General features: G+C 34.3%; 1 protein-coding gene across 1 annotated transcript in view; it reads left to right on the forward strand.

Annotated features, from left to right (window-relative positions):
• SPO11-2 (sporulation 11-2) overlaps positions 1-9830 on the forward strand; it is a 31522-nt gene extending 21692 nt beyond the window's left edge. The window contains exons 4-11 of the mRNA XM_089986049.1: positions 7414-7551; positions 7645-7733; positions 8222-8350; positions 8471-8565; positions 9161-9223; positions 9317-9393; positions 9481-9608; positions 9696-9830. Of these exons, the coding sequence (XP_089842175.1) occupies positions 7414-7551; positions 7645-7733; positions 8222-8350; positions 8471-8565; positions 9161-9223; positions 9317-9393; positions 9481-9608; positions 9696-9830 (854 nt within the window). The remainder of the gene's footprint in view (positions 1-7413; positions 7552-7644; positions 7734-8221; positions 8351-8470; positions 8566-9160; positions 9224-9316; positions 9394-9480; positions 9609-9695) is intronic.
• The last annotated feature ends 3734 nt before the right edge of the window (positions 9831-13564 follow it).

The following is a 13564-nucleotide window of genomic DNA, read 5'->3' on the forward strand; positions in this document are numbered from 1 at the left end:
AGTTTTCTGGCAACCATGAGTTAATGGGCAATATTTCTTGCCCTTTGAAAATAATCTGTCATGGAATTGTGCCCGGAATTGATCATCAACCATACGCAAACGAATCTTTCGCAAAGTATTTCGCTCCTTACAAACAAAAATATTTCAAGTTCAAATCCAAAAGTCTGTGGCATGTGAACAAACCATCCCATTTCCAACGAGTTATTGAGGTGACTCTGTGGTGTTGGGGACAACATGCTTGTTGGTTGGGAACCCAGAGAATTTTTGGTGTCAACACATGCATCACAAACACTGTTTTCTACTTTATGAAAAATTGGCAAACCAAACTAACTAGCTACTTGTTTTACTATCTGAAAAGCTGGGTGTCCAAGACGCTGATGCCATTGATTAATACTTGTCCTTTCTCCAACACAAGCCTCCTTCCTTTGACTAACCAGCATCTTGATCTGATACAGTCCATGGTCACTCTTGCCCCACATGATTTCTTTCCCCGTTACCTGATCCTTAACACAACAAAAACCTGGGTGAAACTCAAATATAACTTGGTTATCTCGAGAGAATTTATTAACAGAAAGTAAATTCTGAGTAACTTTAGGAACATGTAAAACATCATTAAGCACAAATTGAGAATCTAAAACTGAAAATCTGTTTTTTTTAGAGAAAAAAACTGAAAATCTCAAAGAGTCGAGGCTACTGTTAAAATATGTTGATCCTTAAATGTACATATATATATATTTATATATATATATATAAAGATACGTATACATATATATATATATATGTATACATATCTCTATTTATATATATATATATAAATATATATATTTTATCTTCCTAAAATACCCTCAAGGGTATTCTTGTAAATTACCATTTTACGCATATTCCAATTGGAATATGCATTGTAATTTTTGTTTTATTTTTATTTTTTGTTTTTTATATTTTTGGATTTCGTACCACATTGGGGGCCTCCCAAAAGTGACGTTGGGGGCTCTCCAACGTCCCCTTTGGGAGCCCCCAAGGTGGTCCCTTTTCATGCTTATAAATAGGGGATTTCCCCTTTGTATTTGGCATTCTTGAGGGAGCTTATGCTCCATTGTAATGGGGTTTTCACCCCTTCTCCATTATTCTTCAATGATATGTAACTTATGACTTTAAGTCATATTATTCCCTTTTTATGGGTTTTATGTATTGGCACATTATGTGCGTGTGTTGTTTCCCTTTAATGGGTATATTTGCACTTTACGTGCATAAGTATGGGTTCATTATTGAACCCAAGGTATTCCAAGTCACTTTCTAACATGGTATCAGAGCAAGGTCACGATGGGGTTGTCTCTTGGTGCAACGGAAAGCGTGTCGCTCAAGAAATGGTGAAGTATTCATTGCTCTTCCTAAAGTATTATGCTTTTGAAGTTATTCGGTATGTATCCCTTTTCTCAAAAAGTATTATGCATTTGAAAGTATGTTTCTTGCATATAGTTTGTTCGTTTTGATGGTCATGATAGTTGAATTATTTCTTTTCACATTTCGTGTGCTCATATATTTTGAAAATAGCTCCTTCTAAATTTGGTGAAATCGTTTGTTGTCCAAATATAAATTTCGTGTCTATTTATCGAACTACTCATAACATATAATAGTAATTTATGTTTTTAAAAAATTACCGTCAATTATGTGAGATTTATAGTTCTTAAATAAGTATTTCATGATTGACCTATAAGTTAACTTTTAAAATTATATATGATCTCTTGCTAAAATAATGATCTTTGCTTAAAATTTCTTAATTCTCATATGAACCCTAATTTGATTTGAGTTCCTCTCTTGATTATGGATGTTAGTGCATTTTTTTGAAAAATTTGATATAATCATTATATGAGAATCTCTCACATCTAAAATCTTTGTTGAATCCTAAAGTAGTTCTTGTTAATGATAACTTATAAGAACTCCTAAAAAGTTTTTCAATGTTTCTTTTTTTTGAAAAATTATTTATGATAAACCATTAGGAAAGATTGTTTTTAAAAAAAAAAAGGAATTTCCCACATAGAATGCATAGTTCATCTATTGCATCCTTTTTTGGTATAAATGATTTCATTTTTCATCCTTATAAACTTGTTGGTTTGTATTTTTCATAAGGTTTCGAAATCTCTTAATAATATCTTTAGAAATGCCTACATTGGCCATAATATAGTTTTAGCTGTCCTCAATTGCACTTGTCAAGCATGTAATTACATAATTAAAACTTGAGAATTTCAAGCATTGCTCTTTTTATAAAGTGCATACTTGCTCACTTTTGTGTATTTTTGTATTTTGTGCACATTTGCTTCTCAAAATATTTGCGCTTATATGCATTCCCTCTTTTCTATGATATACATGCCTTAGTGCATGTTTGTTTACACCTTGGTGTGTATTTGTTCAAGTATTGTATGAATGCTTTCGTGCACATCTTTTATAAAGCCTTGTGTGCTTACATGTGTATTGTCTCTTCGTAGACGTTTTTGCATTATGGAGCCTTTATGCATATTTCTTATTGTGAAAAACATAATGAATTTAGATATTGAGTCCTTTTTAAATCATTGTAAGTGCTTATAGCACTTTGTACGTTTCCGCATATCTCATCTCAATCAAAGAATATTTAAAACTTGTTGTATGGGATTTAATCCCAAATCTATAAATTTTCAAGTACTTTTTCCTTGAGTATTGTGTTAAAGCCTTCTTTGTGAACCATTACGGTTCTTATGATTTCTTTGATTAAAAGCTTGATTGTCTTGATGAATTCTTTATGTTGTGGTCTTTTTGATACAAGACTTCTTTTAAAGATTAGGCATAATTCGTGTTTATGCAAAATTGTTTTTTGATGGATTATATTGGACCTTTGATTCATTTTGTTAATCGGTCCTCTTTGTAAAAACTTTTTGGAAAATGATTCCTTATGTGTTTATTGCCCTTTTGTGGCATTTATATTTGTCCATCACATGTTATTTAATGCATCATTTATTTGGCCTTATTATTGTCATATTAGAGATATTTGTCGAGGTGAGTTATGGGCACCTCGTGTTGTATCATTTTAGATTGTCCACCTTCCATATTATAGATGGTTGTTGAGGTGAGTTATGGGCACCTTGAGACTCTAAAATGAGTTGTTATTTGATCTCTAATTATGAGTGTGTCACTCATTTTTTCTCTTGTGGCCATTGATATTATGGATGCTTCTATGTAAATGTGATGGACATATGGTGTTTGAAACCTTAAATGCTTTAAGGTATATTTAAAATCAAGGTGTTTTGGGATTATAGCCCAACCTTTTATTTATGAATCTTATGAGTGCATTTGCACATTTGTGATTCCGAATGTTGTGCTTATTGTGCACATGTGTTCTTGTGTTTTTTCACAAGTGTTCTTGGTGTGTGTATGTTCACACATTTGTTCTAAAGAATATTATTTTATCATCTTGTTGAAGATACTTTTACATGCATTTATTCCAAAATGTTATTGTTATGAGTATTCATGTTTTAAAAGGAATATTGTTTCATTCGAGGTTTATTTTCATTACAAGTTTATTGCCTCAAAAGTCTTTTTCTTTTATGCCCATTATCTAAGTGTTATCATATGTAGACAAGAATTTTATTACACCTTCGTGTGTTTTTAGCCCTTTGTTGGCTTTTGCTCTCTTGGTCTAGTAGCTGAACACACTTGTCTTGAGTGTTTTTATATGTAGACAAGGCACGTTCATTCACACCATGTTGTGTGATTTTTAGCCTATGTTGGCGTTTGTGTCATTGTTCTAGTCGCTTAAGATGTATGCCCATGGTTGGCTTATTTCACTCATTTCAAGTGCTATCATATGTAGACAAGAGATGTATTATGTTTTAGCCCATGGTTGGCTTATTACTCTTGTTCTAGTAGCTGAACATACTTGGTTTTAAGTGTATTTTTTACGTAGACAAGAGATACTTTTTAGTCCATGTTGGCATGTATTCTCTTGTTCTTGTCGTAGATGCACTTATTTCAAGTATTATTATATGTAGACAAGAGGTTCTTTTACACACCTTTGTATGTGTCTTTAGCCTTTAATGGCTTTATATTCTTGATCTAGTAGCTTATACACTTGATTTATGGGTTTTGGAGGACTAATGAGGAAGATGTGTGTAATGGATAAACTATTGTTGAAATTTGCAAAATTTCATTCATGACTTGTGTTTTTCAAGCAAATCATATTTTTGATATGAATATCAAGTTGATTTCTTAGCATTTAATCTATATATTAAGTGCTTATGGTTTTTGCCACCCTTATATGCAAAATGAGTATTATGTATGTCTTTCATAAATGATTTTAAAACCTTGTGAACTCTTGGGTTTATTTTGCCTAAAGTATGCTTGGAGACTTTGTTTCTCTTATTTGGCACTTCATTACATGTTTGAAGCATGTTCATTAATGAGTTCTTTAAGTATTAATTCATTTCATGATAAGTATATGCATATGCTCTTTATGGCCTTGTTTGGCCCTCATTCAATAATGTTTATGTATATCATGCCTCTTCGTAGGCTTATTGTGGTGTCCCTTAGTGGACCATTTTTGTTATTCCCCATTATGGGGTTATATTTGTCCAACGTTGGACCTTATGAATGCATTATGCATTCTTGCAATTTATTTCTGCATAATTTGCTTCCGCTCATTTTTGTTTTAAACATGATATATGATTTTTGAAACTTTGGTGTCATTTTTGCATAATGTGCATCTCTTCTAACCTGTGCTAGTTAGAAATGTTCCATTTGAATAAAAGTACAAAGATTTGTTTTACTTGTTTCTTTGTTGTTATTTCACAGGATCTTGGAGATAGGACAAAGAGAAGTACCCTGGATAGTTCGGGAAATTTGAAGACAATAGGAGGAAGGCCTTTTCAAGTTCCATTGCATCCTTGCCGGAGCCTCTTGGAGTCTTGCCCTTTGTTCAATCTTTTCATTTCCCCGCAAAGACTGAGGGGGGGTGTTAAAATATGTTGATCCTTAAATGTACATATATATATTTATATATATATATATATATATATATAAAGATACGTATACATATATATATATATGTATACATATCTCTATTTATATATATATAAATATATATATTTTATCTTCCTAAAATACCCTCAAGGGTATTCTTGTAAATTACCATTTTACGCATATTCCAATTGGAATATGCATTGTAATTTTTGTTTTATTTTTATTTTTTGTTTTTTATATTTTTGGATTTCGTACCACATTGGGGGCCTCCCAAAAGTGACGTTGGGGGCTCTCCAACGTCCCCTTTGGGAGCCCCCAAGGTGGTCCCTTTTCATGCTTATAAATAGGGGATTTCCCCTTTGTATTTGGCATTCTTGAGGGAGCTTATGCTCCATTGTAATGGGGTTTTCACCCCTTCTCCATTATTCTTCAATGATATGTAACTTATGACTTTAAGTCATATTATTCCCTTTTTATGGGTTTTATGTATTGGCACATTATGTGCGTGTGTTGTTTCCCTTTAATGGGTATATTTGCACTTTACGTGCATAAGTATGGGTTCATTATTGAACCCAAGGTATTCCAAGTCACTTTCTAACAGCTACTAATTCCCAAACCTATACCATTAGCTATTTTAATGACATCATGACCATATGGAGCATGCATTGACAAGTTATTCAGATCGTGCGTTAGATGATGTGATGCACCTGAATCAGGATACCAATTGCCTTCGCTTGAAACTGATGGAGCAATGTGGTAGGCTTGCAATTGACTATTATTTCCAGTATTCCCAGGATTTGCAGCAAGATTGCGGGTGATTTGGAAACAAGACTTAGTTGTATGCTCAGGGTTTTCACAGTATTGGCATACAACCCTGTTCTTGTGTCGATCTGGCCGATTATACTGTTGTTGTCCTCGTCTCCGACCTCTATTTCTATTCTAACCAAACTATCGATTTCCATGGCCACTTGTTAAACTGATGAGGCTACTGATTATAGATTTGCTATTGAGCAAAATTAGCAACAAGGGCAGACAATTTAGATTCATTCTCAATCAATTGAGATTCTTGCATCAAAAGCAAACCATGCAACTCAGTGACAGTTACAGGTTCACTTCGAGTAGATATAGTGGTCCTAAAGGCCGAGTATTTTGATGGAAGACCACGAAGAAGATGCAGGACCATATCTTCGTCACTCACAGGTTTGGACACCATTGAGAGCTGGTGCGCGATCATCTTCTCTCTTTGAAAGTACTTGTCAATGGAACAATTGCCTTGATACTTTGAAGTTGTTCTTTTAACTGCATTACGTGAGCTCAAGAGTGAGTTGCGTGTCTTTGATTGTGTTCCAAACCTCATAGGAGGTCTTCAATCTGGCAATTTGAGCATGCACGCTCTCTGACAAGGATATCAACCAGCTCAATAGCAGCTGGTCTTGCCTTAACCAGGAATAGTATTCAGGGTTAGGTTCATGGGTCTTGCCATGGCTCAAAACTTTAGTCATTGTTGGACAAGGTTTTGAGCCATCAATCATACAAGTCGTAACAGTAACAGTGGGGTAAACTGTGATTCCCACAGCAGAAAATTACATGCTGTGAGTTTTGTGCTAAAAAAGTATTGGAGATTAGTAGATGTTGGAATCCAAGGGAAGATGAAGGAAAACTTAGCTGAGTAGAGGCCATATCCTAAAAATAGACCAAGCACCACAAGAAGAGTCTTCTGCGGCAGGAAAGAAGACACCACTCTTGTCAGTGAGCAAGAGGAGATAAATGCAGCAATGAGCAGAGACAAACCACGTATCAGAACCTATGCTCTGGTACCATTTTAAAAACACACTTGCACAGAAAAATAAAGAACATATTTAGCATGGTTCGGCAGATTATGCCTACATCCAAAACCCCAAGTTACTCTTTTCCTCTCTCAACCACAACGTGAAAAAGAGGTTCCTTTATATGCAAGGTCTTTACAATTCAATAGGAGTTATTTATAAGTAATTTCCTTAGAAAGTTTCTTTTCTGAATTGGTTACACAATTTATCTCTTTAGAAACCTTATAATTTGAGAGTTCTATGTCCTTGGCAACTCTCTTGATTGCCTTATTTCCACTCTCCTTATCTTGAGGTTGCTTGGTCAATACATTGGACTCCTCTAGATTTGGATTTGGATCACAACCGTCTTGATGCTTTGGATCTGGTCCTTTAATAGTATCAAACTAATTGCATGCCAAGATTGCTGGTCCAATTCAGGTCATCAGGATTTCTCATATTTATAAATGGCGATATCACTGTCTCATGGCTTTAGCACATGGACAAATTGCAAATGATAATGGTCTCATGTGTCAATGGTCTATTTGTGGAAGGAAATGGGTGGATGCTATATGAATTGCATAGCAATGGCTGTTTTCGAACCATTTCATGTTTTTTAATGCAGTTTGGAAAGTCATGGAGCTATGTTACCAGATTCTTAGTAAAGACAAACGGGTAACCCAGAGGGAGCTTTTCTATAAGCTACTATGTGATTCACCTGATTATTTCTCTTCACAGTCGCAAGTTAACCGATCCATCCAAGGTTCTCTCTTGAATTTATATCATCACTTTCAAGTAGTAGATTAGTGGAGATTTAATTTAATATGGACTCACTGCCTATTTGAACTTTATGAAGATGTTGTTGCATTGCTTCGGTGCACTCGCCAAAGTCTCGGAATAATGGCATCCAGCAGGGGTACTGTTGTTGGCCGTTTACATATAGAGGTAGAGTGGATTTCAAATTTCCGCGTTTTCTCCAAACTGCTATTTAGTAACATCTTTTTTTCTGGAGTGTGTGCTATCAAACCCACAGATGGGAATTGGCATGTTTTCTGCTTCTTTGAGGCAAACCAACAATGGGGTAGGACAAAGCATTGTTTTTTCAAACAAAATGCTCTTGAAACTGATTATTGATCAGTGATGTTTTATTCTTGTGTGGAGTAAACAACAATTTGGTTATACTGGGAAATTGAACTACTCAATGGAACAGACGAACATGATAATTCTTCTCAAACCTTGGAGACTACTCTGGAAAGTACTGGCAATTATACTCACATCACACCTGACTGTAGCTCCTCTTAGTAGTCCAATTTATCCACCCAAAGACTACTATGCATTCATGTCTCAGTTAAACCACACCTAATATTTGTTGGTAAAATGGCGTATCTGTATGATTTTTGTGATGTTATGTTTTTCTTTGTTGAAATTTTAAGGGACAAAAGCAAGCTGATGTGGACTGTTGCCAACTTGGCTCTACCGGCTATCCCATTACTGGAGATCTGCATTTGTTGGAGAATTTAATGTTCCAATCTGATGCTCGGTACATTGTTGTAGTTGAAAAGGTGCATTCTCTGTCAGATTTTGTTTCTGAAATGCAAGACTTATTTCTTCCACTTTGGGGCTACTTTGCTGCATAAAAATTGTGTCTTGCTGTGTTCCTCTCTGTGGGCTTTGGCTGGTAGGATGCAATTTTTCAGAGACTAGCTGAAGATCGCATATTCAATCAGATCCCTTGCATTTTGATTACTGCTAAAGGTTACCCAGACATTGCCACAAGGTAATGCTGATAGAACTGGTTTTGTAAATTAGAATATCCACTGCTTTACTTGTATATGACCCTTCTGGATTTTCTGTATTGGATTAAAAATGCACGAATTCTAGTCAACCGAAGTCTATACACCATAAGTTACCGTTTGGTTCAATTATAGAAATCTGTAGTCCCAGTTTTTTGTAGCATTACAAATAACTACCAGTTTTGCCCAGAAGCAGTGATGCTGTCTGTTTTCCCAAAATAGTTTTTGGACCTATACATGCAACAGACAGCTTTCTTTTCATTTTTTTCTGTTCTGAATTTGTTTTCAAACTTCAATGTGCTCTACTTTGTTAAGAAAAAATGTTGGTAGAATACTTTTCATTATGGACAAAGATTATAATGCAAAAAAGGCTTCTTTGAAATCCTGCTTGGAAGCTGTCTTTTATTTGTTACTGCTTTTCTTTATGAAGTTTGCATTTTCAAAGCCAACTCAAAATTTTTAGGTATAGAAGTGCAAAAATTAATTCAAGCATCTTCCATTTCAATTCAGTTTCTTCCATTGTCTTATTTTCAGTATAGTTATGGCTGAGTAACACAGTTAATCTTCCATTGGTATCAGGTTTCTTCTTCATCGGTTAAGCAAGATGTTTCCAGACCTTCCAATCTTGGCACTGGTTGACTGGTTGAAGACAGATGCCTCTTGTTATGTGCTTATATCATACTTCTGCTCCTCTTAGTCTCTCTAAAGTTCATCTTTCCTTTCCTACTCATGAAGGAATCCTGCAGGTCTAGCCATTTTGTGTACTTATAAGTTTGGAAGCATTAGGATGGGTTTGGAGGCATACAGATATGGTTGGTAGTCATGCTCACAACATTATGAGATAACACATCCTTTTCTGTTCTTTGAATCTAAAAGTTCTAGTTAATGAACTATTTCAGCTTGTAATGTAAAGTGGTTGGGATTGAGAGGCAATGATCTTCAGCTTATACCGCCAGATTCACTGATCATGATGAAGCCACGTGATCTTCAAATTGCTAAGAGCCTCGTGTTATCCAACACATTGCCAGTAAAATACTTTAGCTGGAAAACCTCTATTTTCAAAATACTTGATTTTCAAACCTTGGTGTAAGTTAATTTGGAGATCAATATGCAGGAAACTTATGCAGAGGAGTTGAACATGATGATCGAGTGTGGTCATAGAGCAGAAATTGAAGCCCTTTACTTTCACGGATACAACTTCTTGACAACATACATCGTAAGAAAGATTGTTCAAGGTGATTACATATAAAGTTAGATTTTATGTCTTTATTCAAAAAGTGTTAATATGACATGTTAGTATGGAAAAATTCTTTCAAATCTGGATGTGCTGCTTCTATGCAAAATTTTATACTCCAATTTTCATTGAAGTCCGTTGGAATACTGAGGGGTCAGGAATTTAGCTTGTTTTGGGGGATGCTCAGTAATTCCAACATGGGATCTGAGGACTGTTGGCCATGTTGTGAAAATTGTAGTGATGTTGCCAATTGCCTTCACCTTGCTAGGTAATTAGGTGCCCCAACTGCCAGGCATACAAACTGGGAATGCCAATTCCGACTGATCTACTTGGCCTCCATATATCCAAACATGATCCTAAAGGTTTCCTTTTGTTTTGATGTACAATCAAGCACTGTTTTTTTTCCTGTTTTCTGGAAATAACATGAGGCAATATCACAAATATCAGAGTATCGGTTGTTTCTTGGCGAGGGAGGTCTTGCGATAAAATAACCTTTTTCAAATTTCCAGGAAAAATTAGCATCTAGAGATTTATAGACATGTAAAAAGTAAATGATAATGTAAAAACATTTTATTGTTTCAGAACAGGCAATACCTTGAAACCATGAGTTTCTAGGATATCGATGATTTCTTGAGATTATCATAAATATATATTATATTTATATATTTTTGAAACCAATGATAATATAAAGGAAAAATGTATAGTGGTTCTGTACCATGATACCTTATGGTGGTACACACTCTTGTTTGTATGGATTTAGCCACCAAATGGTAAATCTAACAGTATAGATGTGTTTAGCATGATTTATTTAATATGTTAGAAGGTTTTATTGTGTCTAATACACTATAATACTCATTTTTGAGATGGTGAGAAATCAACGGCTCACAATTCATGAAAATAAGGGTGGTTCAGAAATGGTATAAAACATCACATTTGAGTCAACTTAGACACATGAACATAGTAAATAGAATGTTAAACATCATCCAAAGGTTAGATTTTACTTTTGGAGCTTAGATCTATGTAAATCAAGTGTACACCTTAAGAATACAGTACCACCATAGAAGCACCCATATATAAATATATATTTGTGATAATTTCAAGAATCCAATGATATTCAAAAAGACCATTCTGTCAGGATATATATTCCGCTACCTTCCAAACAAAAAATCTATCCCATCTTCTATTATGTATAGTATTATTTGTGTATTGGAGTAGGAGTGGGATAGAAACAAGTTTGAACTAAAAGTTTCAGGTGTAAACCCATTTTGATAGGAAAGGTACTTTTTTGCTCACTTAGGTGTTTGTTTCACCCCTTTTAGTAAAGCGGCTCTTTTTCCTATCAAAATGGTAGTCTTTCATGGGAAAGGTTATGAAATAAAAGTCCCCTAACCGCTTGAGTTGCCTTTTACATTTATATTTTGGGGAAATCTCTGGTTACCCTATTAGGACTTTTCAGAAGAGCTCCTACGCTTTCTTTAAACTCATGACAATAATGTCCTTTCTAATTATCGATTCCTTAACTTGTGACATATGCCTTTCTTTGCCTAATAAAAGATATCCATGGAAATCTTTTCCTTGATTGTATCTGCTCATTCTCCATAATGTCCACTAAATCATGAAAACTGAAAGGGACTTCATTTATTATCACCACGCATCGGCCAAATGTTTTCATGCTTTGACATTAGGTTGAAAACTAGAATAATAATCTCATAATTTTGTATAACAAATTTTATTTTATTTTATTTAATTAATAGTACCTACCATCGTTCTCAGATTGAATGGAATAGGTCTGAATCAGCAGATTAGAATCGAATCGTTCCTTGACCAATTTTCTTGAAGATCAAACTGAATCATTTTTTTAAATGATAATTGTTGGCTATTACATTGTTTAGACATTAAATGCATGTTTTAGAATTTGATTGGACCTTATAAGTCATCATTTACTTTATTTATAGATTTTCCTTGCTTTAGCTATTTCTTTCCCTTTTTTTTATTTGTTGACATTTTATGACTTTTTGAGTTTGTTAAAAAATCAAAATTTTAAAAAGGCCATTGAAAAAAATTCAAGTGGATTTGATGGTGGCAGATTCTTGGAATCGGTTCAGAAACCGATTCTTACAATATTGGTACCTTCCAAGAAAGCACCAGTAAAGCACGAAAGAATGCATCTCCTTGTGCACCATTTAGTACCTGCCAGTCGCGATCTTTGTCACCTAAGAGTATGTTTGATGACTTGTCTAGAGTTGGACGAAATGAACAAAAAAGACCGAATAACATTGGTTCTGTTCGTTCCATGACAAGTCTAACATTTGTTTGGACCGTATTCAGATGCTATGTTTCAAATGTCCCTTGTTTGATGACGATGTGCAGACAACTTGGACAGTCATGGATAATGGGTCAAATTACTTTGTTTTGGATCGTATGACCCGCTCTGTCCACCATTTTACATGTTTTAACAAGTTTATTATGTTTTTTTGCTCGGATATGGATGCAATTATGAAATTATGTTTGAAATCATGAATTTTTGCCTTGAATATAAATTTTGAATTGAATTTTTGCCCCAAATATGGATTTTTGCCCTGAATATAGATCTCGAATTGGATTTTTGCTCCAAATATACATTTCTGCTCTGAATCTGGATCTCAAATTGGATTTTTGCCCGAATATGATTTTTTGCCTCGAATATAGATCTCGAATTGGATTTTTGCCCCCAATATAGATCTCAAATTGGATATTTGCCATGAATATGAATTTTTTTCTAAAATATGGATCTCAAATTGGATTTTTGCCCTGAATATGGATCTCTAATTGGATTTTGCCCTGGATTCTGCAACAATTCCAAGCTTTTTACAAGGAAAAAACCATTCATTGAGAGTCTTTTTGTCCTTGATGCTAACAAGAAACCATTCTCTTTTTTTTTATCTTGCATCAATAAGCCACACATTTTAGTGATCCTTGTAAATTCATATTTGCCATCCTCTTATGTTATTGCAAGATTGAAATTGAATATGTGACTATGAAATTGAAAGATTGAAATGTGAGTTTAAATTTTGTAGAGGAAATAATATGCATAAAGATATCACTAAAGGTTCAATTTTTACTGAGATTTCATTTATATGTGAATTTGGTGGCAATTCGAACTTCATATAGTTTTATCAGATATTTTCTAGGGTGGTTTTATAAACTGTGAAAGTTTTCAAGGTGGCTTTATTTATGGAGTTTTTTTTGTGTAATTTGATTTTTATCAGAAATTGATGGTTATGATTCTGTTTAATATAGTTATCTCAAGTATAATTAAGAAAATGAATTTCATACAAATAATCATCTTTTGCCTACAAATAATCAATTCACAAGTATCAGACACAAAAGATAGTATGTTGCCTTCTAAACGAAGCACCAACTTCTCGTATCTCTTAATTCAATGTCTCTGAGTACATGGTGAAGGGTTTTAGTAGTAGGATTCTCATTGAGGGTAGCATCCTCAGTAGGAGCAATGAAAACTTGGTTTGTAGCATCTTGTGACATTGTAGTGAAATGATTTTGTGGATTAAATCACAAAGAGATCTCAGTAAGCCTTTATCTTCGAATTGCAGCAACAACATCAGGATCTACACCTAGAATCTTCTGTACATGTACACGTGTTGGTTCTCCATAAGCAGTTTTTTCTCTTAAAGTTTTACAATCCTCAACACTATCATGAGCATTCCTCAAGGCATCCTTGTCACCTAACCTATTCTCCTTACTACTTT

The sequence above is a fragment of the Nuphar pumila genome, chromosome 13, assembly GCF_984573655.1.
Source record: "Nuphar pumila chromosome 13, dmNupPumi1.hap1.1, whole genome shotgun sequence".
In the NCBI taxonomy this organism is placed as follows: domain Eukaryota; kingdom Viridiplantae; phylum Streptophyta; class Magnoliopsida; order Nymphaeales; family Nymphaeaceae; genus Nuphar; species Nuphar pumila.